The following is a 27,570-nucleotide window of genomic DNA, read 5'->3' as shown; positions in this document are numbered from 1 at the left end:
AGAGTGGCTTGAGTGTGGAGGTGGGGAGTCCAAGCAGTCCAAACTATTTCTTAAAAGCTGTAGTTTAAAGTATACAGTCAAGGTTGGCATTTTGCTAGTTAGGAGGTAGCTCTAGATACATGAAATCTAAGTACTTATGTGTAACTAATTTTTTTTCTGATGTTTTAGATATCATACAAGATATCATAGGGAGACAAGATACAGACAAATATCATAGATATTAATGTTCAAAAAAAGGCAATTAGAGGGACACCAATAGATACCAACTCACATGCTTACTTTTTTCATCTTTATGAGAATGGTTTATATACAGATCAAAAGGGTATCCTTAATGAAAATGCGAAAGAAATAGATGAGCTTTTACAAATTTTTCTGCTTTCAGATCACATCTAAACAGTGTCACAAAGTTGACTGAAAGGTACAGAGAATACAAAATTCTGCTGTTTTTGTTTCTCTCAAAATAGCATTTGAGTCGGCAGAATAGAATGGAGCTTTAAGGGGTGCCCTTCAACAATGAGTCTCATACATGTATTAAAATCTTATAAGATTCCTTGGTGACACAGCCATATAGATTAAGGAAGGCATCAGTGTCAGGTGAGGCATAAAACGGAACTAAACGTTTTTCAAAAGTTTTGGCAATAGGCAGTATCTTGTGCCAAGGTCAAGATAGGAAGAGGAATTTCATTTAGGTGGTGAGGTACTCCAGATGCTTCTGTTTGCAACCAATACTATGCTAATTGTATCAAGTCTCCAAACATTATTTTGCCTCCTCAGTGAGATTCATCATTATTCAAAAGAAATTTTATGACAGTCTCTCCAGAGCAAAGTAAATTACAGTTACATTTTAATGTAATTTGGACTGTACTCAGGAGTGTTGTGGGTCATATGGTCCAGGCTGCATTTTTGACACCTTTGCTGTGTACTATATCTTTACAATCACATAATTGACCAAAAGATACATGAATATACCATATTCCAATAGACTTAGAAAATATACTAGACCAAGTCCTGATGGAGAAATCAGAAAAAGCCACATTGAGTCATATGTCCATCCCAACTTGACATATGGAGACAGAGAGAAGTCCGAAGACATTAGAGACATGGTCAGTCTAGAAATATGACACACAAGGAATGCTGCACTACCCAGGGAGAGACTGTGTACTAGGGCAAGAGGAGGTACCAAACTCATACCAGGATACCCTTAGACCCATACAGGGACCAGTGCCAACTAGCAGCTTTGTCCCTCACTACCAAGTTCTGGGTCACGGAACCAGAATAGACTGAGAAGGGGACCTGCACAGAAAGAAGGTGTTTCTAGGTAAGGAGGTCCTGGGCAGCATACTAAGAAAGGAAGTTCAGAAGCCAGAAGCAGCAATGTGGCTTATTTTCCCAGATCCTAGGCACAGAGTGAGATCTCATTTCCAGCATTTAACCCAGCCTTCAAAAGAATAACCAGGACTGGAATGTCAGAACAAAGGGGACCCTTCAGTTCTGCCACTTTTTTTTTTTTTGCTTTTTGGTGAGGCATTCGGGGTTAAGTGACTTGCGCAGGGTCACACAGCTAGTAAGTGTCAAGTGTCTGAGGCCAGATTTGAAGTCAGGTCCTCCTGACTCCAAGGCCAGAGCTCTATCCACTGTGCCACCTAGCTGCCCCTGGTTCTGCCACTTTGGACCCACAAAGTTGATAGGGGAGTTATTCTAGCAGCAGCATACTCTTACTCAGATACAGTTTGAGTCATGAACTTTCAGAACTCAGACCGGGGTTGGGAATGGGAAGTGAGGAATCAGACTTTTCCCTGGATGTGACTATTTGGGGAGCATTGTATACTTGAAGTTTCCTTACTTATCCCCTCATGTGCTGAATTAACAAGAGGACCAGCTCAGACCTTCTCTCCAGAAATAAGGCAGAGCTCATCTCTAGCATCAAGTCTGAAGTTAGGAAATAGACAGAAGAATGAGCAAACAGAAGAAGAATCCCTCTGTAAAGAGCTATTATAGTGGCACGAAAGCCCAAACTACTAACCTAGAAGAAGAGAATGACTTCAAAACATCTACCAGCAAAGCATTGAAGAAAAATGCAGCTTCGACAAAAATTCACCTAGAATTCCTGGAGGAAATGGTGTGTGTGTGTGTGTGTGTGTGTGTGTGTGTGTGTGTAAAGAGTTCTAAAATATTTTTAATGAATAAAATGAGAGTGCTTAAGGGAGAAATTGGAAAAGAAATGAGAACTCTCGAAGGAAGAATTGGACAGGGAATTTACAACATGGAATAAAATTTTGCCCAAACAACAAACTCCCTGAATATTAGAATGGACCAAATAGAAGCCAATTACTCCATGAGGCAACAAGAAATATTAAAATGAAGTCAAAGGGCTAAGAAAACAAAACAAAACAATATTTCATAGTTAAAAACAACTGACCTGGGGGAAAAAAAGATAAAGGAGAAAAAAATTAAAAATCTTTGAACTACCTGAATGTTATGGCCAAAAAAGAACCTAAAAATCCTCTCTCCAGAAATCTTTTTTTCTTTTCTTTTTTTTCTTTTTTCTTTTTTTGGCTAGGCAATGGGGTTGAGTGACTTACCTAGGGTCACGCAGCTAGTAAGTGTTATGTATCTGAGACCGAACACTAATTCAAGAGCTCCTGACTCCAGGACTGATGCTGTATCCACTGCATCACCTACCTGCCCCAAGAAACCTTAAAACTACCCAGATCTCTTAGAATCAGAAGGCAAAATAGAAATAGAAAGAATCCATCAATCACCTCTTGAAAGAAACTCTCCCCTAACACTCCCAAGAACATGATAATCAAAACTGAAAGTTTCCAAGTCAAAGAAAAAATACTGCAAGCAGCTAGAAAAAAATTCTTCAAGTACTAAGGAACCACAGTCAAGATCACACATGCTTTAGCAATCACTGCTATAAAGGAACTGAAATAGCAGCTTCCAACCAAGAATTACCTGGAAAATCTGAGTATAATGTTATAGGGGAGGAAATGGACCTTTAATGAAATCAAGGACTTCCAAGTATTCATTATAAAAAGACCAGAGCCGCATAGAAACCTTGAAGTTGAAATACAGGAATAAGAAACATAACAAGGTAAACATGAATGAACAATGATAAAAGGACTAAATAAAGATATCCTTGTGTACATTCAGTTTTGGGGAGATGATACATGTGTCTCCTTCTGAGCTCTTTCATCATCATAGGTCATTGGTTGAGTCCAAGTAGACAAGACCTGGAAGTGGTTGTGTCTTGATCTTTTTTTTTTTTGTGAGGCAGTTGGGGTTAAGTGACTTGCCCCGTGTCACACAACTAGTGAGTGTTGATGTGTCTGAGGCCATATTTGAACTACTCCAGGGCCGATGCTCTATCCACTGCACTACCTAGCTGCCGCTGTCTTGATGATCTTAAAAGAATGGAAAGAGAAGAGGAATACACTGGGTTGGAGGAGAGGGAGGCAAAGGAAAGTTAGGGAAAATTATCTCATAATCAGAGTGCCCAAGTAGACATTTTTATAAATAGGGAAGGGAGAAAGAGGAGCAGCTGATCCTTCAACCTCACTCATCTGAACTGATAAGAAGAATGAAGAATATATAGTTGTGTACAGAAATATGTATCACCCCATAGGGAATTAGAAGCAAAGTAGATTAATACCAAGCAAAATAAACTCTAAAGATAAAACAAAAATATTTCTAGCTCTTTTTGAGGTAGCAAAGAATGGGAATTTGAAGAGAATGCCCATAAATTGGAGAATAGAAGAGCAAGTTATGGTATATAAATGTGATGGAATGCTGTTGTGCTAAACTCCTAGCATAATGACCAACCTCAATTCCAGAAAACTAATGATTAAACATACTTCCTATCTCTTGAAGGAGGTGAAGGACTCAGAATGCAGAATGTGACCATTTTTTTTTTTGACATGACCAGTGTAGAAATTTGTTTAACTATAATGTTTTGTTTTCCTTATATTCTTAGATGGGAGAGGGGAAGTTTTGGTAAGGGGGGGTGTGAGAAAGTGGATTTTGGCTAGTTAAAACAAATACAATTTTTTAAAAAGCTTTTTAAAAGTTATGAAGGCCTGAATTAAAATGGTAGCTTTGTGGATAGAGAAAAGTCAATGGTTTCAAGAGTTGGTATGGAGGTGAGAAACCATAAGATTTGGCAACTGCATTTTGGGTTGGATGAAAATGAGGCATCATTTTATTAGTTTCTTAGTTTGTTAACCTGGGGGACTGAAAGAATGGTGGTGCCTTAATAATAAAGTAGGTCAGAAGAAGGATAGATTGGGGAAAGGATGGGAAATGATGAGTTCTATTTAGGAGATATTATGTATGAGATTCCTATAGTTCCAGATTGCCAATATAAAGTTGATGATGCTAAATTGTAGCTCAGAAGAAAGACTAAGTCTTCATAGAGGCAATAAGAAAAGCAAAGTTTGAATTAGACCAAATACTGACCAAAAAAAAAAAATCCAATTGAGAAACTACAGTGACATTTTTCTCACTCAGAACTTCACAGAAAGTCCGCCCATTGGTGATAAGAAAGGGAGTCCTTCAAACAAAACCAGTCTTAGCATGATCAGAGATGACCAGACATGTATAGCCTGAAAGGTTCTATGTCCAGAGGTAGCAAGAGCAGAGAACTCTCCTGAGGAAGCCCTCAGGAGTAGCAGTGGGCATCAGGCAGCAACCAGCACCATCACAGCACTTAGACCAGGAAAGCAATCTAACTCTAAGGGCCTGTGAAGTGTCTTGTACCTTGCCCTGAACTGCCAGAGACGGTCCCACATGGATGGTAATGAGAGCAGGCCTCAGATGAACCTCATTTTCTTCTGAAACAAAGGAAGATTAAACACACAATTTGTTATTGAAATTTATCAGCCTGAACAGAGAAGCATGAGGATGATAGAGTGAGGGGTGTGAATAGTTACACACAAATCAGACATACCGGGTTCTGCCCCACCTCCTATTAATGTTGGGGGGGCAGTTAATAGGACGGGTGAGTTAAACAAAAGTATTATTTCTCCGCCCCCAAAAAAGGCCCCTGAAACTTTTTTTAAATGTACATAGGAGAAGAGGAGTAGTTCAGAACTTGTAGAAGATTGTGGCCTTATCAGGGTATTTTATTTTGAATTATGTAGTTGAATAGAAGTCAATATACATGCCTCTATATTTTTGTGCCATTCTTAAAATATTTTAAGGTATAAAGGATAAAAAACAAGAATGGATTTACAATCTTGTACTCAATGGTATTATGAATTACCTATACAAAATACATAATAAAATAAACCTATTTTCCAGAACAGCATTTCTTTTTTTAGAATTGGTATTCTTTTGCTACATTTCTGAAGCTACCTCTTAGCCAGCATATTACTGAAGCCATTTCTATAAGATCTATGTGCTGTTGATTTTCCATGGCCATAACTCTGTTAAGTCTTTTTAATTCTTTCAAATGACCAGGCAGAACTGCTTACAGAGCATTAGAGTGGCATAATAAGCTACTGCAAACTACTGAGGTCATAGAAATTCACAAAACTTGACAGGCTATCCAGTCCAAACCATACCTCTATAACTTACTCAACATAAAGTCATCTGACTTCTGCCTGAAGACGTCCAATGAGAGGGAAACTGTAGTCTACTGAAGTGATCCATTTCACTGTTCTAATTATGAAGTTTAATATTAGGTCAAGCCTAGACCTGCCCTGTGCAAGTTTCACCTATTGTTGCTAGTGCTTCCCTCTGGGGCAAGCAGAATAAATGTAAATCATCCATATGACAACCTTTTATATCCTTAGACAGCTGTGATATCTCCATTGAGTCTTCTCCAGGGTAAATATTCTCATTTCCTTCAGTCAGTGCTCTAATGGCATGAACTCAAGTCCCTTCACTATTTTGCCTGCTCTCTTTTGAATATTCTTCAGCTTATCAGAGTCCTTCTTAAAATGAGGTTGTGGTATTCCTGATGAGGTCTAGTCAAGATAACATATAGCAGAGCTATCATGTACTTAATCTTGGAAGCTGTCTTATTAATGCATGCTAAGGTCATATTAGCTTTTTTGTTTACCGTATCAGCTTCCACCAAACCCCCAAGATCTTTTTCAGATCAGTTGATGAAGCCATGTTTCTCCCATCTTGTACTTGTGAAGTTATTGTTGGTTTTGCACCCCAGCATATATTTATTCCTGTTAAATTTCATCGTACTTGATTCAACCCAGTGTTCTAGCCTGTCAACATCTTTTTGGATCCTGACTGTCAATACAGTGTGTTTGGATCCTGGCTGTCAACATAGTAGCTGTTCTTCCCAGCTTTGTGCTATTTGCAGATTTATAAGCATAGCATCTGTGATTTTAGCTACATGCTTGATTTTTAAAACGTTAAAAAAAAAAAAAAGCATAGATTCTTGGGGCACTCTACTGCAGACATCTTTCCAAGTCATCTTTAAAGCATTTGTGACTACTACGTCTGAATATTCAGTCTGTTCTCAGTCTGATTATGATATTGTTTAGCTCATGTTTTCATATTTACCACACAAATAACGAGATTTTTGCCAAATACTTTGATAAAAATCTAGAAGACTATGGCTACTATACTTCTGTGCTCTAACATGCTAGTATCATTGCCAAAAAATGAAATGAGTGTAGTGTAGAAGGACCATCTATACTTGCTGAAGTTCTCATGATAAGCTCTAGAATTTTGCTGGGACTCATAGTCAAACTTATTAGACAGCCTATATCTTAAAGATTCTATTTTCTTTTTTTTTTTTAAGTCAGGACAATATTTGCCCTCCAATTCTACAATACCTCTCCATTCTACATTGTTTTTCAAAGAACACTCCAGATTCACACGCACCATTTCTTTTAATACTTTATAATTCATCTGGGTGTTCTTTTTCTATATCCTTATTTATCTTGGTTGTCAATTCCCTATTAGCATTTTTTTCCTGTCATTTCCAGCATATATATCAGTCTCCTTTGTAGAAAAAAGAAATAACTTAAGAGTTGAACAGCTCTTCCTTTACTCATCAGTTATTCTGTTCAATTTGACAAATATTTATTAAGCACCTTCCATGCATCAGTCATGGTGATAAGCATACTTCATGTTTTTGAAAATCTTCATTTAATACTTTGTCGTAATGATTTGAAGGTCTGGTTCGGGGTTCTTTTTTATTATATTCTTGACTGAAGTGGTTGTAATAGCTTAAAAAACATAAGTACAAATGAAAGAAATACATCTTTGGCTGCACTTAAAGTTCATGACACTCATTTTTCAATCCAATCCATAAATTCAACAAAGGTTTTATTGAAATTTGGCTAGTAAATTTTTATCTTCCCTGATGCCATTATTAATCCTGTACACTAATCAGGAAGTGTTGCATGTTTTTCATATTTGTATTAAATTAGTTTAAAGCTATTAAAACTCTTCATTTTGAAGATCACTTAAACCTCACAAGGTATCAGGGGCTAGATTTTTTTTTTTTACTCTTCCTTATGTATTTTATCTTTTTTTTTCCGAAAAACTAGGACAATTAACTCTTTGTCACATGTAGTTTCATTTATGATTTCTTGAAATAGAGCTCTGGAAAACCAAGCTTTGATAAAGCATATTGGGATTCAAAGCGAGTTACTTGACTATGCCTTAAACCCAAATTACTCTGACTTTCACTGATTGGTCAAGAATAGGTGTCAGCCCAGATCTTACTTGGTCATTGTTTGGGTTTTGATGGCTCCGAGTGAGTGTAAATAGCAGTTGTTTCTGTTCTGGCCAGAAACTATGAGGGTCTTCCCTTCCCAGATTGATTTTTTTTTTTGAGTAGGCAAACTAAGCCATCTTTTGCCTCATTTCTTACCTAGTCCTAAGTCACTGAATCACTGAATGGGTATTGCCTCAGACAAACTGAGACCTGGGAAAGACCTTAGCTTAAAAGGCCAAGGTCTTCCACTGCATCTGGGGCCATCTCTAGTCATCCTGACCTATGTCTTGTCACTGGACTTAGATGACTCTGGAGGAGAGAGTGAGGCTGATGATTTTGCACTGCCCTGCCTTGCTTAAATTCAATTCACTTGCAAGTTAAGACATCATCCTCCTGATGTCATTGGTCCAGATGAACAGCAAATAAGTTAAAAAATATTTTCATATTTAAGTGTACAGATAATAGTTTTGATTGATAACATTTTTTTTCAGCAACTCATAGAGGAGAGAGTCAATATCCAAGAGAAGAGGGTAGTCAACAGTGTCAAATGCTACAAGATGGTCAAGAAGGATGAGGGAAACAGCTGTAGGATTTGATCATTAAGAGGTTAAGTCATTGTTAACTTTGAAGAGAATACTTTGAAATGATTGAGAAGTCAAAGGTGATGAAGAGGTTGAGGACCTAGGAGACTGGAAGGAGAGTGATGTCATGTAAAAAATAGAGTAGATTTTGCAGGAAAGATAATGTAATGAGATCTGCAGTGTTGATCACAACCCATCTACATCCACTCATCTTCTAAAACTTACTCTGTCCTGCTGGAAATTAAAAGGCAGACAGATCATGGTTCTTACTAATCACTGCTTCAGAGCACTAAGGCCATCCTTCCTAGTACCTATAGCAACAGTGTGATCTGGGGTGAGAGAGGTGGAATGGAGTATCATAGTCTAGGTACGCTGCATGGTGGTTTGGTGCAGGAGTGGAGTGGAGAGGGTTGGTTTTACCAATGTATATCATCTTTTCTCACCTGGCTGTTCTCCTGGACTTCATCATCCTCTCCAGAAATTCATCTTCCTACAAGATCACCTCAACCCTGAAATTTGTAACTCCTCCTTGCCCCTGGGGTCCCTCTCATTTGGAGAGGGTAGGGAATGGTCATCTGGAGATCCCCTCCCAGGTCTTCCATTTAAGGAAGGGATGGGGGCCCAAGTGTCCTTCCTCCCTTCTTTCCCTTCCCCTGTCCCTCTTTTCAGCTTCTTTTTATGCATTGTCTTCCCTGTTAGATTGTGAGCTCCTGGAGGGCAAGGACTATCTTTTTCCTTTGTATCCCCAGACAGTGCTTGGCACGTAATAGGTGCTTAACAAATGTTTATTGACTATTAACTGGATATTGGAGTGGGTTTCTGGTCATGGTTATGACATCCCTGAGGTTTACGATTTAAAAGCCTACTGATACTCAGTAATCATAAGAACCAAACTTGTAAATGACCTTAAGAGTTATGACAAAACAAATTTATGATACTTTCCAAATATTTTCCCCAATTTTGACTTTGTACATAGAACAAATAGCATTGTTCAGTCCACCCTAATTTTACTTGTGTTTTTTCTAACGTGTTTTTTTTTTTAAACTTTCTTAACAACAACTTGGATTGTCAGAATTTTAAGTAGATCTATATATATATAGATCAGTTTAGTCTGTTATGACAAATTGTTTCTGCATGTTAATAAATTCATAGAATCACAGAAGTGAAACTAAAAGGAACCTCAGAGGCCATGTAGCCCAACCCCTCATTTTACAGATGAGGAAATTGGCCCTTGGAGGTTAAATGAATTGCTTGAGTTGATATGGACAGTAGTATAAAAGGTGAAATTTTAGCCTAGGCTTTATGATTGCATGGTCAGTGATCTTTCTACTGTACCTCACTCTTAGATATCATATGTTTTACTCTGGAATTTTTGTTATACTTTGCAGAAAATGTGGTATGTGTACAGCATGGACCTCGGAGGAGAATGAAAAATGAGAAAATAGGCGATTATTCAAAAGCATATTTAAATCTTAGTTGTCATCCATCAGTGTTACAGTAGTATTAAAAGTGATTTGAATTTCTGAGAAATTCAGTAGAAAAATTTATACTTTAAGTTGAATTTAAGAAGCCTTGAAGTTTAAAAAATTTTAATCATTCTAGACTCAGATGAATCTCAGATTACTCATGATAACAGATCTGATAACTAGTTGCCACAGAGGAGTCCTTAACAGGCCTACTTCTGTACATGGGTAAAGCTGATTATATTCAGAAGATTACTGGCAAGGGGAGGGAGAAAATTCCAAATTATTGAAAATTCCAAATTTTAAATTATTTGTGTTTTATTGTTCTACGTAGGTAAAATTATGTATATAGGTTTTTTCCCTTGAAGTATAAATAGAATTTTAAACCTAATTAGTAAGAAAGTATTGCCAACTAGAGGTTCCATAGACCTATTTTAGCGCAAAGGTAAAACTCATTTATATTTGGTGGATTAATTATTCTTCTGTAAATAGATGCTACAAAAGTTCTTTAAAACTTCATTTAAGTAGATTAAATATTCCCTCATGCAGTCTTGTACACATTATTTATGCAAATAAACCTTTCATGCATAAACTTTATGTACAAATATGATAAAAGTAAATGTCAGCTGAACCCTCATGGACAGAATGTGACAAGTTCTGAATTAGTGGACACTCCTATGCTGATGTTTTACTGTATTTTCAGAATTGTTGTTAACACATGTAGTTTATTTTATCTAGTGTGGTTGGATTTTTTTCTTTCTGCAAAGGGAAAGAATATGGAATAGCATATCAAGTAAAAAAATAGTTCTAGAGTAGACTGCATAGCTTGTTATATACAGAAAGGACCTTAGCAGGGGTGGGGACCCTCTAGGTCCTAAAGTGTGACCCTTTGACTGAATCCAAAGTATTTGTTCTATGAAGTTTGGATTCAGTCAAAGGGCCACATTTGAGGATCTAAAGGGCCACACATGGCCTCAAGGCCACAGGTTCCCTGGCTCTGATTCTAGTCCAATTTCATTTTGTAGAAAAGTAAACCAAATTCTCATTAGTTATATGACTTCCCTAAGATCACATAGCTGTCACAGTTAGTGAAATCTAGAGTGTAGGTGTGTTGAATCCCAGTCCCGTTATACTTCCACTATATCATTACAGTTATTTATAGTTGTTTGTATGTAGTCAAGAAAATAAATCTTGTTGTAAAAGATTTTGCAGTGCTGATGCAGGTAATAATAAAATATGAAAAGCACTAGTTCTTTTTAAAACTTAAAATCCATTTGTAGGCAGAATTTTAATAGAATCATTTTTATAATAAGTTTTAAAATTATATCCTTTTTCCCCCACAAAAAAAAATGTAAAAGGGACCAGACTTCCTTGGAAGAGGGAGAAATTCCTTGGTTGCAATACCATGAAGAAATTGAAAGTAGTAGTGATGAGGAAAATGACCCTGTCAGCCATTTTGTACACCCAGGATTTTTCATGCTGGATGGGAACAATAACCTGGAGGATGACTCCAGTGTGAGCGAAGACTTAGATGTGGAATGGAGGTATGTATTACAGTATTATGTGGTATAATATGGTTGATTATTCATTGGGTAGGAGGTGTTAATAGTATTAAATTATCAAGGTTAACTTCTGAGAGCTAGTTTTGTTTTCTAGCTTATGACCTGTTCAGAAGTGTTTTAGAATCGGTGATTGATAGACAGCCTGAGTTGCTGCCTTGTTGTCCTGAAGATATTTTTAAAGGGGGCAGGAGCATTTCAAACTTGTTGGGTAGGTCAACTCTGCATGAATATCAATACCAGTGAGGGCACAGATCCATCTAAATCAGGCCTGTACAACTTGTGGCCTGCGGGCCACTTGTGACACGCCAAAGGATTTTGGGCAGCCCACAAAAAAATTAGAAGAAAATATCCTGTATATTTTTCACAGGCCACTCAAATCCTTTGGCGTGCCCACGGGCCACAGGTTTAGCAGGCCTGATCTAAATGCTTTAATATTGACACAATTAGAGACAGTGATCAGAATATTTAATAGGTTGTCCTTTCTACTAACATTCACTGGCCACAAGTAAATCATTGATTCCTTCTTCTTCAACTAAAAAACAAGGACGAAGCTATTTTCTCTGGTGTTTAAAAAAATTATGCATTTATAAAAACATAATATATTTCAGAACAATAGAAATATGTAAACAATTATATTATTACTCATTTAGCTATAATTGCTAAGCAAATGTAACATCTTTTGCATGTAAAATTAGAGCTCTTTATTTCTTTGTAAAAATGCAATTTATTCCTCATTCCATTAAAAGAATTTTTCTTCCTGAAAAAATAAGCTTTTTATTGCCCTCTTCCAGCTGAAGAAATGAAGTATTTGAAGGGAGGATAAAGGTTTATATTTTCATGTGATTTTAACTTTGAAGATTTCTTACTTTTAACTTTGTTCTAATTCATTCTTTCCCTGGGGAATGGATGCTGATTTAACTAGTATTTATTGGCCTTTTGGTTAGTGTCTTCCCAACTCCTAAACCTCAAATAATAACATAAACACCCTCCATGTAATTTTCTAAAATAGAAAAATAGTTTCTTGACAAGGCATTAGGTTTTCTGATTCACTGTTTCAGAACAAGTTTTCTGTGAGAATTTCAGTTAGGAATCTTATCAGTTAATCAAGCAACAGCTTGAGTATTATACATTGTTTACTTGGCACCTGTTGACTTGAAGTTAGTGAATAATGTTAAGTTCTTGCTATACCTGCATTGTAAGTTTTTAAGATCTTGTCAAAGGAAAGGATATGTTGTTGCAAATGTTCTCTAATTAGGTAAAATGTTCTACCTTTAATTATTGTGTAAAAAAAAGAAGAAATGTTAGCATGTTTGTCATCATTGTCAGAGAAGGCTGCCCTACTCAAAGCTTCCTCCTCTTCTCTTTTCTTGGATGCCACAAAAACTTACTTAGGCATTGAAAGAGAGCATCATCATGTAGATAAAATGTAGTTTAGATTTCCTTTCAAGTTTTCTTTTTTTTCTTTAATTTATACTATGCTTCTTAGCTAAAAATGGCAATTTCTTGCTCTTAGACAAGATTGAATTTGAAACTGACTGCTTTTTCAAATAAGTGAGGTTAATTTTAATGTTTTAGAAATAATTTTGAAATTTATTTTTGTTCTTTTGAACTTAAACACACACAAACATTAACACTTTCATATATAAAGAACAGAATAATAAGATTATATATGAAATCATGGATGTCTACTATATCCAGATTGGTTTGGGTGGAGAGGGAGAGGGAGAGTGGTGGTGGGAAGCATATAATTAGCACTGGAAGGCAAAGAGAATATAAGTGACTTCCTCAGGGTCACACAGTTATTAAATGTCCAAAGTATGATTGCCCAGATCTTCCCAGTTCCAAGTCCAGTACCCAATCCATTATGGTGGCATATTAATTCCAAAGTTCCAGAGATTTACTTATCTGTGTTTCCTTCTGAATCTTCTTCTGTTCTCTTTTATTTTTTTTAAATGCTTCATCGACATTTTTTCTTTCTTTACTTTTTTGGGGAATGATAGTGACATCACTATCAATATCTTTTCCTTCTCCTCAGAAATATTTCCCCCAACAGAAATAGAAAATCTTTTGTAGCAAATAAGCATGGGTAAGCAAAACAGATTCAGATATTGGCAATGTCTGAAATTTTTTATCCTATTCTGCACCTCTAGTCTATAACCTCTGTCAAGAGATGGGAAGCATGCTTTATCTTCAGTCCTTTGGAGTAATGATTAGTTATTGCTTTGATCAAAGTATTTCATTTAAGTGTCTTTTTTTAAGTATCTCTTTACACAATTGTAGCCATTCTCAGTTCTTCTCACTTTATTCTGCATCATTTCATAGAAGTATGCCCAAGTCTCTCTGAATCCATTTCTTTCATCATTTCTTACAATGCAATAATATTCCCCTACCACACTTTTTGTTATTCTCTTTGAGATTCATGATTTTCTGATCCTCCAGTTGAATTTTGTTATCCTAATTCTGTAAAAATAACCATTTGGCAATTTAGTATGGCGCTGAATAAATAAATTAATCTAGGTAGTATTGGCATTTTTATTGTGTTGACATGGTCAGACTATGAGCAGTTACTATTTCTCCAGTTATTTAGATCTGTATTTCTGCAAAGAGTGTTTTAATTATATTTATAGAATTTTTGAGTATGTTTTGATAATCTCCTAAATTTTAATACATTTATATATTATATCATATTATGTATTAATATACGATATTTAATATATTGTCTATTCCCTCAATTTCCTTTTCTTATTGCTATAGCTAGCATTTCTAGAACTACATCAAATAACAGTGATGATAATGAACATCCTTCCTTTACTCTTGATCTTACTTGAAAAACCTCTAGCATTTCTCCATTAGAGATTATTCTTGCTCTCAGTTTTAGATAGTTTATGTAATGTTGAACTTAATTGTTCTTTGAATATTTGGTAGAATTCACTTGTAGTTTCATCTGGTCCTAGAGATTTTTATTTTAGGAATTCCATTATGGCTTTTCTCTCCTTTACAACATTTGTTCTCCTTTGTGGTAATTTCTGCCAGGTTTTGTGTTATCCTAACTGTGATTCTTTGAACTATTTCTTTTTGGCAGCTAGCAATATTTTTTCTTTGACCTGGAAGTTCTGGATTTGGGCTAAGGAGTTTTCATTTGAAATTTCTTTCTGAAGGAAACCAGTAGCTATTTTCTGTTTTCATTTTGTTCTTTGCACGTAATAAGTCTAGTGAGAAAATTTTCCAATATAATTTCTCAGAAGAAGGTATTTAGGGTTTTTCTTTGGTCGTGGTTTTCAGGGATTCCAGTGATTCTTGTTATCCAGGTTATTTTTTTAATAGGAGATATCCTATATTTTCTTCTTTTTTTTAATCTTTTGGTTTTGTTCAGTTTTTCTTGGCCTGATTCTTTTCTCCAGAGCTTATGTTTCACTTATAATTCCATTTTTCATTTCTTCCAGGTACTCTTGTAGTCTTTGTGACCAAGCCATTTTTTTTTTTTTACTCCATGCTGCTTGTACAACTACAATGGAATTATTCTCTTCTTCTGGGTTTGCCCCTAGTAATACTTTTTCTTGGTGTTTGGTTATCTTCTGTTTACTCCTATCTTTAGTCTCATCTAAGAATTTAGAATTTTGTATCAGGGCTCTCCACTGTCTCCCAACTTCTTGAGTGGGGTCGTCAGGTCCTGTTTGGTTCTGACTTCAATTTCTTGAGCTTCTGCTGCTGGCCTCTCTTTTCACTAGTGTGTCCATGGTCAGAGCACTGGCAGCCTTCAGTGTCCTCAGTAAGAACTCTGTCAAATTCCAGACCCACTGGAACATCCTGAGTCAGAGCAATGCTGCTGGCTTCTTTCCTTCTCAGGGTGTCCATTATCAGAATATCGATCTGGGTTTCCGTCTTCCTTGGGACATCCCCAGTTGAAGCATGCTTCTGAGGACTTCTGGTCTGTTCATCTGAACTCTTACTGGCTTCTTTACTGGTATCAGTCTTGTAGTCCCCATAGTTTCTGGCTATTTCTGTACAGTCTTGGCTAGATGAAGTAGTCTGGGAAGTCACGAGCTGGCCCAGGTTTGAAGTGCCTCTGCATGGCTGACACGGGTGCTTTCTCAAATGGAGGTTTGGAGAGGTACTCAGCAATCAGAGGAAGAGGCTGTACGAGTGGAGGCATTGCCAGTGTAAAAAGAATGCCACTGGGGTGGAAGTGAAGAAGTTGTCCAAGGAGTTTGGGCTAGTCCAGCTTTAAGGAATCAGCAACAGATCGTTGAATGTAGTTCCTCTTCTTTGTGTTGTCCATGGTAGTCCTCAAACAGGCTTCATGTTGCTGCTGGAGTTCTTCCATTTTTTGTACTTGAACAAGGAAAGAAAGTCAGCTACCAAGGCCTTAGAATCCTAAACCAATCAAACCTACAAGAACCAATCAGACCTACAAGACAGTTTCAGTATATTTTAAGAAAATTAACTAGCCCACTCCACATAGTAGGAGTCCCTGGTAACTCTTTCTTCTCCGTTTTCATTATTCACAGCACCATATTCCTTTTCATCAAAGTTGGAGTTTGTTTTTGCAATCCTTCGCTGGATTTACCCTCCCTTTTAACCCCCCTTTTCCCTTCTCCATGTCACACCAATTTCCCAGCTGAGTTAAATAGATACCAAGCTCTTTTTGTCTGTGTGTATATTCAGCTTTCTTTTTTTCTTTTCATTTGAAAGTGAGATTTATGTGAAGTCTTTCCTTTCTTAAGATCCTCCAAACCTAACACAGCTATTCTTAGGCTCTGTCTTATTGAAGTCTCTTTATGACCTTTGAAGATATTAGGATTCTGAGTGGATGAGCACTTTTACCATACTGCCCCCTTCTAATTATTCAAATAAATGTACCTTTCTAGGTTTTTCTGGACTACTGTGTTTACATTAAAATGCAAAAAGTTTCTACTCAGTTCTGATCTTTTAATCAGAAATGCCTGGAAGTCCTTTAATTTCATTAAGTATTATTTTTTTCTCTATGTAATATAATACTCAGTTTTGCTGGATAGGCTATGTTTGTAAGCCTTTATCTTTTGGCTTTTGGAATATAACATTCTAATGTCTTCTCTGCTTTGTAGGGGTAGCTGTCAAGTCTTGTGGAACCTTAGTACTTGAACTTTTTCTTTCTTCCTTTCTTTTTTATTTCTTCCTTCATTCCTTCTTTTCTTTCTTTTTGTTTGCAATTTGGGGTTTTCATTTGTTTTTGTTTTGGACCTGGAAGCTCTAAATTTGGGCTGTGATGATCCTGAGAATTTTCATTTGGGGGTTTCTTCTAGGAGATGACCTACAGACTCTTTGTATTTTCACTTTACTCTGTGGTGCTAATAAGTCTTAGCTTTCATTTATGATTTCTTCAAAGATGGTATCCAAACTTTTTTATTTTGTCATAATTTAGGGGGGGAATCTGATGATTCCTAAATAATCTTTGCTTAAAATATTTCCTAGGTCAGTTATTTTTTTAATAGAATGTACTTTAACCTTATATTTTCTTCTGTTTTTTCTTTCTTTTGATTTTCTTCTGGTATTTCTTATTTTCTCATGGATACATATCCTCTGTATGGTCCATTCTATTTTTCAGGGAGTTTGCTACTTTAGTAAGTTTTAGTCCTGTACTAAGCTACTAAGTCTCCATCCAATCTTTTTTTCCTCTAGAACTCTGATATATTTTTCTTTTTTTATAATTTATTATTTTTCCCCAATTACATGTAAAAACAATTTTAACCTTTTTTTAAATTTTGGGTTCCAAATTCTCTCCCTCTTCTCAGCCCTACTGAAAAGGCAAGCAATTTGACATAGGTTATACATGTGTAATCACACAAAACACATTTCCATGTAAGTCATCTCATGTAATTTTCAATTCTTTCTTCTAGAACTTCCATTTCACTTATAATATCATTTTTTTAAAATCTTGCTTCACTTTTTCCTGAAATTCTTTGGTTTTGTTTTAGGTTTACTTTTAGATTTATAGCATTACTATGAATTTGTATATCAGGAGCACCAAATCCATATTTCTCTATCATTAGTGTCCTCTTTTGTTTTCTCATTTTTCCAATCTTACTGAGTTGGGACTTTGTGTCAAGCCCAGACTCTGTCCACTTCTGGAAGAAATTTAGGGGACTTGTTTGGTTCTAATCAGTATTATATGGGGCCTTGCTACCATGTCTTCCTTCCAGGTACTAAGTGCTGTGTTCTTTAAGGACCTCAGGAATGGCTCTGGCCGGTGACCTGCAAAGTTTTAGGTTTCTACCCTCCCAATCTAAGATTTGCAGGCTCTTGAAACTAATTCAGGATCAGAATGACCCAACATACAGATTCCAAGTTTACTGACTCACCCTTGGTCTGTGCTGCCCGCTTTATACCCTAGTACACAGCTGCAGGCTGTAGGTTTCACTGACTCAGCCTTGGTCCACATCCTGGAGTGCTGCCATGCACTGTGTTACCAGTCTAGACTTTTCTGGCTAGACCTTTTCTATAGTACCTACTGGCTTCTAACCTAGTTTTTCTTTGGAATTTTTAATTATTGTTTCACATAATACTCTATTTTATCCTCGCTAAAGTAGTTTTGTGAGATCTGAGCTGCTTCTCTCCCAGTGACTTCACTATCTTAACCCAAAGCCCTTGAAATAATAGCTCTCCCTGTTAAGGGCAAGTAATATGTTCTGGTTTTATTTATTTTTACAAGCAGTGAACCTTCCCTGGGGAAAGCATTTGGGGGGTAGGGAGGGTGGAATATATAACCTGGTAAATACAGTTATTTATGTTTAAATTGTTGTACAGCTTTTTTTCTTAAAAAGAAAACTCCAGTAAATTATTTGTAATCAGTATTGCATTGCTTGAAAAGTCATTCTGTCCTATCACCTATTATAAGGATATTACTACATGACTGTAGCAAAAGTATTACTACTGTCTAGTATTCAGAAGGACTTGAATACTTACAGGAATGAATTATTTTCTGTTTATGAGGTGCATTAAACCTGATTATTTTCAGATTTGTTACCTAGTACCGAAGAGACATACAATGGCACACAGTATATTTCAAACATTGTCAGTGAAACCTTATCTATTTTAATTTACGGATTAGTCTTGTCTATGATAAGTAGCTGTTCCATAGTCACAGTATGTTATAATTACAGAATAGTATTTCTGAATCTCATAGGATTTCCTTTTTAAATTTTGAACTGTAGGGTAGCTCATATGATTTGTAATTATGACCGTAATTATGAATATATGAAACTTATGACTTGAGAAGGTATTGAGAGTTTTTTCATTATAACATTTTCCAAAAAAAAGCTTAATCAATTTAGCTTACTTTAGAGAAAAACAGGTGAAAAAATTTGCTAGCACAGAGATCCGGTTGAAAGTTGGCATTCAGTACTTTTAAGAACTGAGTCTGGGGTATCTTTAGAGTAGGAATACCTGTCCTTAAGACAAAAGCAGCTGACATACAGGTTTTTAAAAAGGTTCTCAAAGATTACGAAAATGAAAAGAATCTACTTGACTTTTTTCCTTTATTGCCAGCATTAGTAGTAATGTCATGATATTGAGATTAAATTTACTGTGATAACCCCCTGCTGATACATAATAGCTCGTATGACTGTAAGTCACTTGCCCTCCTTGTGCCCCAAATTACTCTGACAGTATAAGTGACAGATATTTTCAGACTGCATTGGTATTCAAGATTTCCTCACCAAAAGTTTCCCACACAAATGAAATCACAGGTTCAGATCCTGCTGCTGCCTCTACCTCTCCCCTCCAAAAATTATAAAATAATAATAGAGTATTTTGGATTAATAAATAAGAGCTTCTTTCTTTGGATTAATAGAAAGTTGGAGTATATTTGAGCAAGAATACTATGAATTCTGACATTTGAATGAACAGTCAGATTGATTGTGACCAATAAATAACCCAGCAAAATACGGAGAAAGACAATTTTTAGGATATTACCCATTTGTAGCACGGTTTTGTTATATTGTTCTTTCATACTAATTTGACGACATTTCTATTTTATTTTAATTTCTGTTTTCTATGGTGTTAGTTCTTTTTTTAATAATACAAGTTTTTTTAAAAAAACACAATTTTTAAGTTATGATGTATAACTATAAATGTTTCTGGCAATGACAGACACTTTTTACTTATAGTCTGCCATGGGTATTTCATTTTATACTCTAATGATAATACTTAACGAAAGCAAAAACCAGCAGTAATTATCATGCCTTATAAATGGCAAAGGAGTATTATTTTGATAGGATCACTTCATGACTGTAGCCAAGGGTAAAAAAAATTTTAGAAGTTCAGTTAGAATTAATGCTATGGTAAGCAAATCAATCATTTATTATTATACCTATTGATGTGAACAAGGTTCAAAATGAAATAGAGAGTATAGATTTCAAGTTACCATATGTAACTTTTAGATGCTTTTTCTTTGAGGTGGTTTAGTTACTAAAGTTGGCTGCCCAATGCACTGATGGATTCAACCAGTTTTGCATTATGTGTGGACAGAACAGACATTGTTTTGTAACTTTTAACTGTATTAAAGGAACCATATATGATACTGTGAACATGAAGTTAGAGGAAAATTTGTACTGATAAAAAGTGCTTTATTGAATTTCCTGCAGTGCAGTAGAATGTCTGAAAGCAGAGAAATCCTCTATGCAATTGTCTGCATCAAAAACGTGTTTATTAGGGGGGCACCTAGCTGGCATATTGGATAGAGCACCAGCCACCTAAGTTCAAATCCAGTGTCAGACCAGACACTTGACACTTACTAGCTGTGTGACCCTGGCCAAGTCACTTACCCTCAATTGCCTTGCCCCCAGCCCCCCATGTATCTATTAGATTTATTTACTGGGAGATTGGGGGAAAAAACTAGGAAAATGAGCATTTATCTAGAAAAGTAGGATAAAAATACAGAATGATGATGGTTTAGAGTTGATATAAATTTCTTCCAAGCTAAGTGATGATGAATGAACCAGCATTTAAAAGAAAGTATTAATTTAAAGAGATGTGAAGAATTTTTTTTAAAGCTCTGTGTAATTGAATTCTGTGAGGTGAAACTAAGTGAAGAAAATTGTAATATCCTTGACAGTAATAGAGAAGTTCTAAAGAGAGGTGGTTTTGAGGGAAAAGATGAATTTTACTTTTGAACATGATGATTTTGAGATGCCACAGGACATCTAGTTTGGACTGTACAGTAGACAATTCAGATATGGGACTAGAGCTCAGAAAAGAGACTAGAGATGGATATGAAGGTCTGGTAGTCATCTGTATAGAGATTATCATTGAACCCATGGAAGCTAATGAGATCACTAGTGTAGAGAGAAAAGGTAAGAGTGTACAGGGTTCCTTGGGATAACCTACAATCAGTGGGAATGATATAGATGAAGATCCAGTAAAGGAGACTCAGGAAGAAGAGAAGTAAGACAGGTAGGAGAACCAAGAGAAAACAATGTCAGGAAAACCCAGAAAGAAGACATCCATGGTGATGACTCTAGTATAAATATAAATACCTAACATCATTTGTCTGCATACAGATGCAATGAAATGTTAATATGAAATAGTCTTTGGTATTTCATACTACAGACCTTGTATCTTAAATGTCATATTATAAGGACTCTTCTAATACACTTGGTAATTTTGAGGTTCCTTCGAGGATCCAAAGTAGAACCGTACTATGTAGAGTTGCTTCTTGTACCAAGGAGTCTCTAGCAATTTAGTGTTCTACGTACAAAACTAAAGATATTTCAAGCTAGCAAATTATTTTTATTTTGATATTTTCAATCCTAATAATATGAGAGGATATCAGTCAGTTAACAGGTATTTACTAATCATCTACTATGTGCTAGGCACTGCGCTAGAAGTCAGAGATACAAATATAGTGAATGAAATAATCCTACTTACAAGACACTTACCCTCTAATGAGAGAGACAACAAGTATGCATATAAATATATATAGAAAAGACATAAAGAGAATACATAAAAATAAAGTCAGTGAATACAAGATAGTTTGAGAGAGGGCACTAGCAGTTGAGGGGATCAGGAAAGGCTTTATGTAGAAACTGATGCTTACGCTGTATCTTAAATGAAGAGGGATTCTGTGCCCCAGAAAAGAGAGGGGAATATATTCCAAACATGAGGGGCCAGACAGTATAATGGCATGGAGGTGAGAAATGGTGTTATACGTGAGGAACAAAGAAAAGACCAATTAGGCTGGGTCACAGAGTATAGAAGTATGAGTAATGTATGATAAAGCTGTAAAAACAGGCGGAGGCAAGATTGTGAAGGACTTGAAAGCTAAACAGAGGGGTTTATATTTGGTCCTAGAGGTAGTAGTGAGCAACTGGAACAGATTGAGTTAGGGGAGACATGTGGCAAGAGCTGTGCTTCATTCAGGCAAATCACTCTGGCACCATTGTGGAAGATGGACTGAAATAGAGGAAAATTTGAGTCAGTGATTCTGATTAAAATAATTGAAATAATATTGAAATAATCTAGGTGAGAAGGTGCAAAAGCTTGAACCAAGGTAGTTACTGTGTGAATGGAGAAAAGGTAGCAGCTGTAAAGAAATAGTGTAGTGGTAGAAATGGCAAGATTTGGCAACTGATTGAATATATGGAGTGAGGGATAGTTAACAGTAACACCCAAGTTTTGAACCTAGAGGAGGAAGAAAGTGATGGTACCTTCATAAGAAATAGTGAAGTTTAAAAGAAGAGTAAATTTATAGAAATGGGGTGCAGGAAAGATGAGTTCTCTGTGGGACAAGTTAAATTGATTGAGTTTTTGTTGTTTCTGGGACATCCAGTTTAAATGTCCAGTCGGGAATTGGATACATGAGAACTGGAGCAAAATATATAGGTCTTGAAGTCATCTGCAAAGAGATTATAATTAAACCCACGGGACTTGATGAGATCATCAAAAGAGAGTTAGAGAAAGAGAGAAGGGCATCAGACAGAGCCTTGGGGAGCTTCCATAGTTAGAGGTTGTCATTTGAATAATGAACCACAAAAGGAGACTGAGAAGGAGCAGATAGGTGGAAGCAGAGCCAGCAGGACCTGGTGGCATGAAAGTTCAGAGAAGAAACAATATTCAGAAGGAGAGGATGATCAAAATGTGTCAGATAGTAGCTTTGTCATTCACTACCCAGTTTCTAGTAACAGATCCAGGGCAGACTGTAGAAGGGGACCTATAGCCAGAGGTGGCATTCCAGGGAAGTGATCAGCTGCAGGCCCTAGGATGAGAGGATCAAGTTCAGAAGTGAACAGCAGCAGTGTTATTCTGACCCTGGGAGCAGAGCAGGGTCTTACTTCTAGGTTCTAGCCCAAAGTGGAACCTACAGTTCTGTACCTCAAAACCAACATAACTTCCTAGCTGTCTGAAAGTGACTGGCAAGCAACTGTCTACTATTGCTCAAACCTAAACCCAGATCAGAAACTTAACAGAGATGAGATCAGGAGGTAAACAGTCAAACTTAGGCCTGTTTTTGTACCAGATATGGGAGCATTGAAAGCTTGCCGATCCCCAACCTGAGCTGTCCTTGAGATCCTGGAATAATATAATACTTAATACCTCAAGAAAGCAGTAAGAGGACCAACTCAGACCTCTCTATAAATACCTAGGCAGGGGTGGAGAACCTGAGGCCTTGAGACCAGATATGGCCCCCTAGGTCTTCAAGTTCAGCCCTTTGACTGAATCCAAACTTCACAGAACAAATACTTTATTATTTATTTATCCCCTTAATAAAAGGATTTGTTCTGTGAAGTTTGGATTCAGTCAAAGGGCCGCACTTGAGGACCAAGAGGGCCACATGTGGCCTTGAGGCCACAGGTTCCTCACCCCTGATTCCTAGAGCTTGATTCTAATATCAGGAAATCAGAAGTCAAGAAGTAGGCTGGAAGAGAAAGCGAACAAAAAGGAACCCCACCATTAAAAAAAAAAAAAAACCTTATTTTGGTGATGGAGATACTCAAGACACAAACTCAGAAAAAGATAATAACTCTGAAACATCTACAAGCAAAGCCACTAAGAAAAACACATTTTGGACACTAGATCCAACTAGAATTCCTAGAAAAGACATGAAGCAGGAGTTCCAAAAATATAAGAAAAATGTTTTTATAAATGAAATTAGAAAAGAAATTAGAGCTAGAAAAGAACAAATTGGAAAAGGAATTAACAGCTTGAAACAAGAGGTGCAACACCTTTCCAAAGCAACAAATTCCATGAAAATTAGAATGGACCAAATCAAAGCCTACGACTCCACTGGATAACAAGAAAAGTTAAAACGAAGTTAAAAAAAAACTTGGAAAAATAGAAGAAAACATAGCATGTTTCTTAGGAAAAACAATTGACCTGGAAAATACATTGAGGAGAAAAAAAAAGTAAGAATCATTGGATTACCTGAATGCCATGATCAAAAAAGTAGAAAGAATCCACTGACTACCTTCTGGGTTGGGGGGAAGGGGGGAGGATAAACTCCCAGAAACATCACAGCCAAAATCCAGAAATTCTAGGTCAAAGAAAAAATACTAAAAGCAACCAGGAAGAAAGAGTTCAAGCACCAAGGACCCACAGTCAGGATCACACAAGATTTAATAGCTGTCATAGTGAACAAGTGGACTCTTTGGAATAGATTCCAGAAGGCAAAGGAATATTCTTAGCTTACAGCCAAGAATAATTTACCCAGTAAAACTGAGTGTAATGCTGCAGGGGGGAGTATGGATCTTTAATGAAATAGAGAACTTCTAAACATACTTGATGAAAAAACTAGAGCTGTATAGAAATTACTAGCTAAATAAATAGAAATAGAAGATTGTTTGAACTGATTCAGAATGAAGTCAACAGAATCAGGAGAATGATTTTTACGATGACAACAATATGGTAAAGAGACAAACAACTTTGAAAGAATTAGAAACTCTGATTAGAATAATAATTAACCACAGTTCCCAAGAACTAATGAAGAAACTTCACTCACTTCCAGATAAAGAGGTAGAAGACTCCAAGTGCAGGATAAGACATATATTTTAGGGAGACAAGGCCAGTGAGGGAATTTGTTCTGAATGAGTATACATTTCTAACAGAGTTTTTGTTGTTGTTGTTGTTTTGTTTGTTTGTTTGTTTGTTTATTTACATTCTCAGCTGTGGGTGGAGCTTGGGATGGAAGGGAGAGAAGGAAGATTTTTGCCAAATGAAAAAATAAAATTTTTATGTACGTGTATATATGTGTGTGTGTGTGTGTGTGTGTGTATGTGTGTGTAACACGCATGTGTATATGTATATGCTTATCTATATGCACATATGTATATGTGTATATACACATATCTATGTTAGTATATGATGAGTTGAAGTCCTTAACTGAGAGAAAGGCAGGAAGGGGAGATATGGGAGGTTTGAGAGAAGAGATGGTCACAAAGTTGATAGGATGTAAAGTCCTTAGGAGTAAAGATTATTTCAGTTTTTTTTTGTATTTGTATCCCCAACAACTAACACAGTACCTGCCCCATTAGAGCCATGTAATAAATGTTTGTTGATTGGTTAAAACATTTTTATTTATATGTGTATTCCCGGTGCCTACCATAGTCCCTGGCACATAGGAAAGTCCTTGATAAATGCTTGTTGATTGATTATTCTGTTCTTTGGCTTTGACATATCCTTCTGACAAGACCAAATTAAGTCTAGTATAAATATACAGTGTTTAGCCATCTAGCTGAATATTTCCGCATAAAAGCTTTATGTCTTAGTGGGAGATAAAAATTGAATTGTGGTCTTCTTTGGGCTTCTGTGATACATCTTACTATTTGGGCGACACTTTAAAATATGATAATCTTATTACAAAAAAAAAAAAGAACCAAGCAAGTAAGTTATTTTTTCATTTCGTGATATATTACATCTCCTTCAAGAACACAAGCACAATTAGTATCCTTACTGCCTAATTTCTCAGCCCAAGGTAGGCCAAAGAGTTGAACCACAAAGACTACTCTTCCCACCTGTACTCCCAGTCGCAAAAACTAAAGTGAAAACAATAGGAAAGAGTTTAGTTGGCAGAAATTAAGTCATTGCATTGATAATTTCCCATAAATTCCTTCTGTGTTTTTGACTCTTCTTCCAAAATGTTTATAACTTAAGTGAGTATGATTTAAAATGTCTCATATAAAAACTCAGTAATGTGGTATATTTTCCCAGAACAAAATTATTTCCCAGATCATGTTGTGTGTCTTTCCAGGCTCCTGGATGAATTTGGTGATGGTTTAGGAGTTGCCCAAGCAATTTCTTATGTGGATCCTCAGTTCCTTACCTATATGGCATTAGAAGAACGCTTAGCCCAGGCTATGGAGGTATGTTGTTAACTTCTTTTATATGAAGGATGCAGAATGGAAAAATGGGCATTCTCATGTTGCATTTAACTCCCTATACTGCATAACTCAATGAATAATTATAAATATCCTTAGCATGTCTTAACAACATAAAACAAAAGAAGCAGTAGTGATTACCATCCTGCATCCACATACAGATTAACCTCGAAAGACTGTCATTTCCTCTAAAAGAATCAGAAACAATATTATTATACTATTTTTAGTACCCACACATGTATATATGTGTGAGAAGCAGAAGTAGTAAATAAAGACCTGACCTACAAGCTGAAAGTTTCTGGGTACAAGTACCATCCTTGACATGTGCTGGATACCACCCAGGGCTATAAGCAACTCTCTGAAACTAGAAGCTGCAGAGAAGATGCTGGTCTGCTTTTGGAGACGGAATTCCCTATATCACTGAAATAGCAGCTCTAGTACCTGTTCCACTGTGTTTCTGTATGTGAGGTATGAAGTATGTCTATGTGTGTAGGAGAGACAGCCTGTGCTTTAGTAAATCAGGTGCACTGGACTTGGAGTCAAACTCAGGTTCAAATCTAAGTGACCTCAGCCAAGTCACTTAACCTCTCTGATTCTCTGTTCCTTTATCATGTAAGTTGAGAGTATTTGGACACAATGGCTTCTTCTAAGGACCTTTTTAACTCTAAATCTATAATCCTTTGTTTATATGTATGTGCTTGTGTATGTGTACATGTATGTGTTTGTAGATGTTGTAGATGACCTGTAGTTGTATTAGAATACATGTATATATAGTTGTGTGTTTATGTTTCTTTGTGTTTGGGGGCGGTGTTTGTCCATATATAAGCATGTGTGGCATGTTTTGGTACATTGCAGATGTGTGTTGTTTTATACATGTGTGTACATTGCATGGATATGTTGATTTGTCCATAATCCAATGCATGTAGTTACGTTTGTGTGATTATGTCTGCATGTAACTATATGATTATTTGCAGATGCACATTTAAATATGTGTATATCCATGTCCCAATTTGCACTATGCATAAGTGTTAATGTGTATGTGCATATTTTACATTGCATTGTGTTTATCTACATGGTAATCCAAAAGTCTTAGGGCAGTTTTATGCTTTATAGAACTTTTAAATTTTTTAATAGACCATTAAGCTTTTAATAGCTTAAAACTGCCCTTAGACTTTTGGGACACCCTGCATATTAAAAACAAAACATAGGCATGATATAAGGTAAATGTGTATACGTATGTTGTATGTAGGGATGGGTATGTGCATGTATATCATGTACATATGCGCATATATATATATATATACACACACACATATATATATATACACACACATATTTAACATAACACTTGTGTATGAACTAACCCATATAATATACTGGTTTGTTAAATAATTGAGTCATTCCCTTTTTCATTTCTCATAGCTGCTAGTCCAGACCTCTTTGCCCACTCATCAAGCTCTCAACCTAGTTCTACCCACCTTGTTCTCAACAAATGATCTCACTTCTTCTTTAGTGAGAAGAGACCAACTAGTGTGAGCTCCCTGAAGTTCCCTCTCTCATACCTCAAAACTAATGTATCTTTATTTATCCTTTCCTCCTCATACAGAGTAAGATTGTCTTTCAGCCCTTTCATCAATCAATTCTCTCTCCCTCTCTTTTCTCACACTGTTCCTTTCCATGTCCATGTCTATAGGTAGAAGAAAAAGAGCCAGTAAGTCATCACTCTCATTAAAAATAAAACTTTTCCTCTACTCTGCTATCAACTTAAACTCCTCATAGCTCTTTCCTTCTTTTCATTGCCACATCGTCATACTTTGAAAAAAAAATTTTAGATGCTTTTAAAAAGAAACATTATATGCTACTTCTTTATACTCATACTTCCCTTAGCAAAGAAGTATAATTAAGCAAAGCAAAACATCACATTAACCA

The 27,570-nt window shown here is 36.2% G+C and overlaps 1 protein-coding gene across 5 annotated transcripts in view; it reads left to right on the top strand.

Annotated features, from left to right (window-relative positions):
• PJA2 (praja ring finger ubiquitin ligase 2) overlaps nt 1-27,570 on the top strand; it is a 125,057-nt gene that overhangs the window by 84,584 nt on the left and 12,903 nt on the right. For 4 of the 5 annotated variants that reach the window (XM_027869243.1, XM_027869244.1, XM_027869246.1 and 1 more), the window contains 2 exons: nt 11,093-11,278; nt 25,515-25,626. In XM_027869243.1, the coding sequence (XP_027725044.1) occupies nt 11,093-11,278; nt 25,515-25,626 (298 nt within the window). The remainder of the gene's footprint in view (nt 1-11,092; nt 11,279-25,514; nt 25,627-27,570) is intronic. The other variant, XM_027869245.1, reaches the window with a different exon arrangement.

The sequence above is a fragment of the Vombatus ursinus genome, unplaced genomic scaffold (assembly GCF_900497805.2).
Source record: "Vombatus ursinus unplaced genomic scaffold, bare-nosed wombat genome assembly UNPS02014792.1, whole genome shotgun sequence".
Classification (NCBI taxonomy): Eukaryota; Metazoa; Chordata; class Mammalia; order Diprotodontia; family Vombatidae; genus Vombatus; species Vombatus ursinus.
This window is presented reverse-complemented; position numbering and strand designations above follow the sequence as displayed.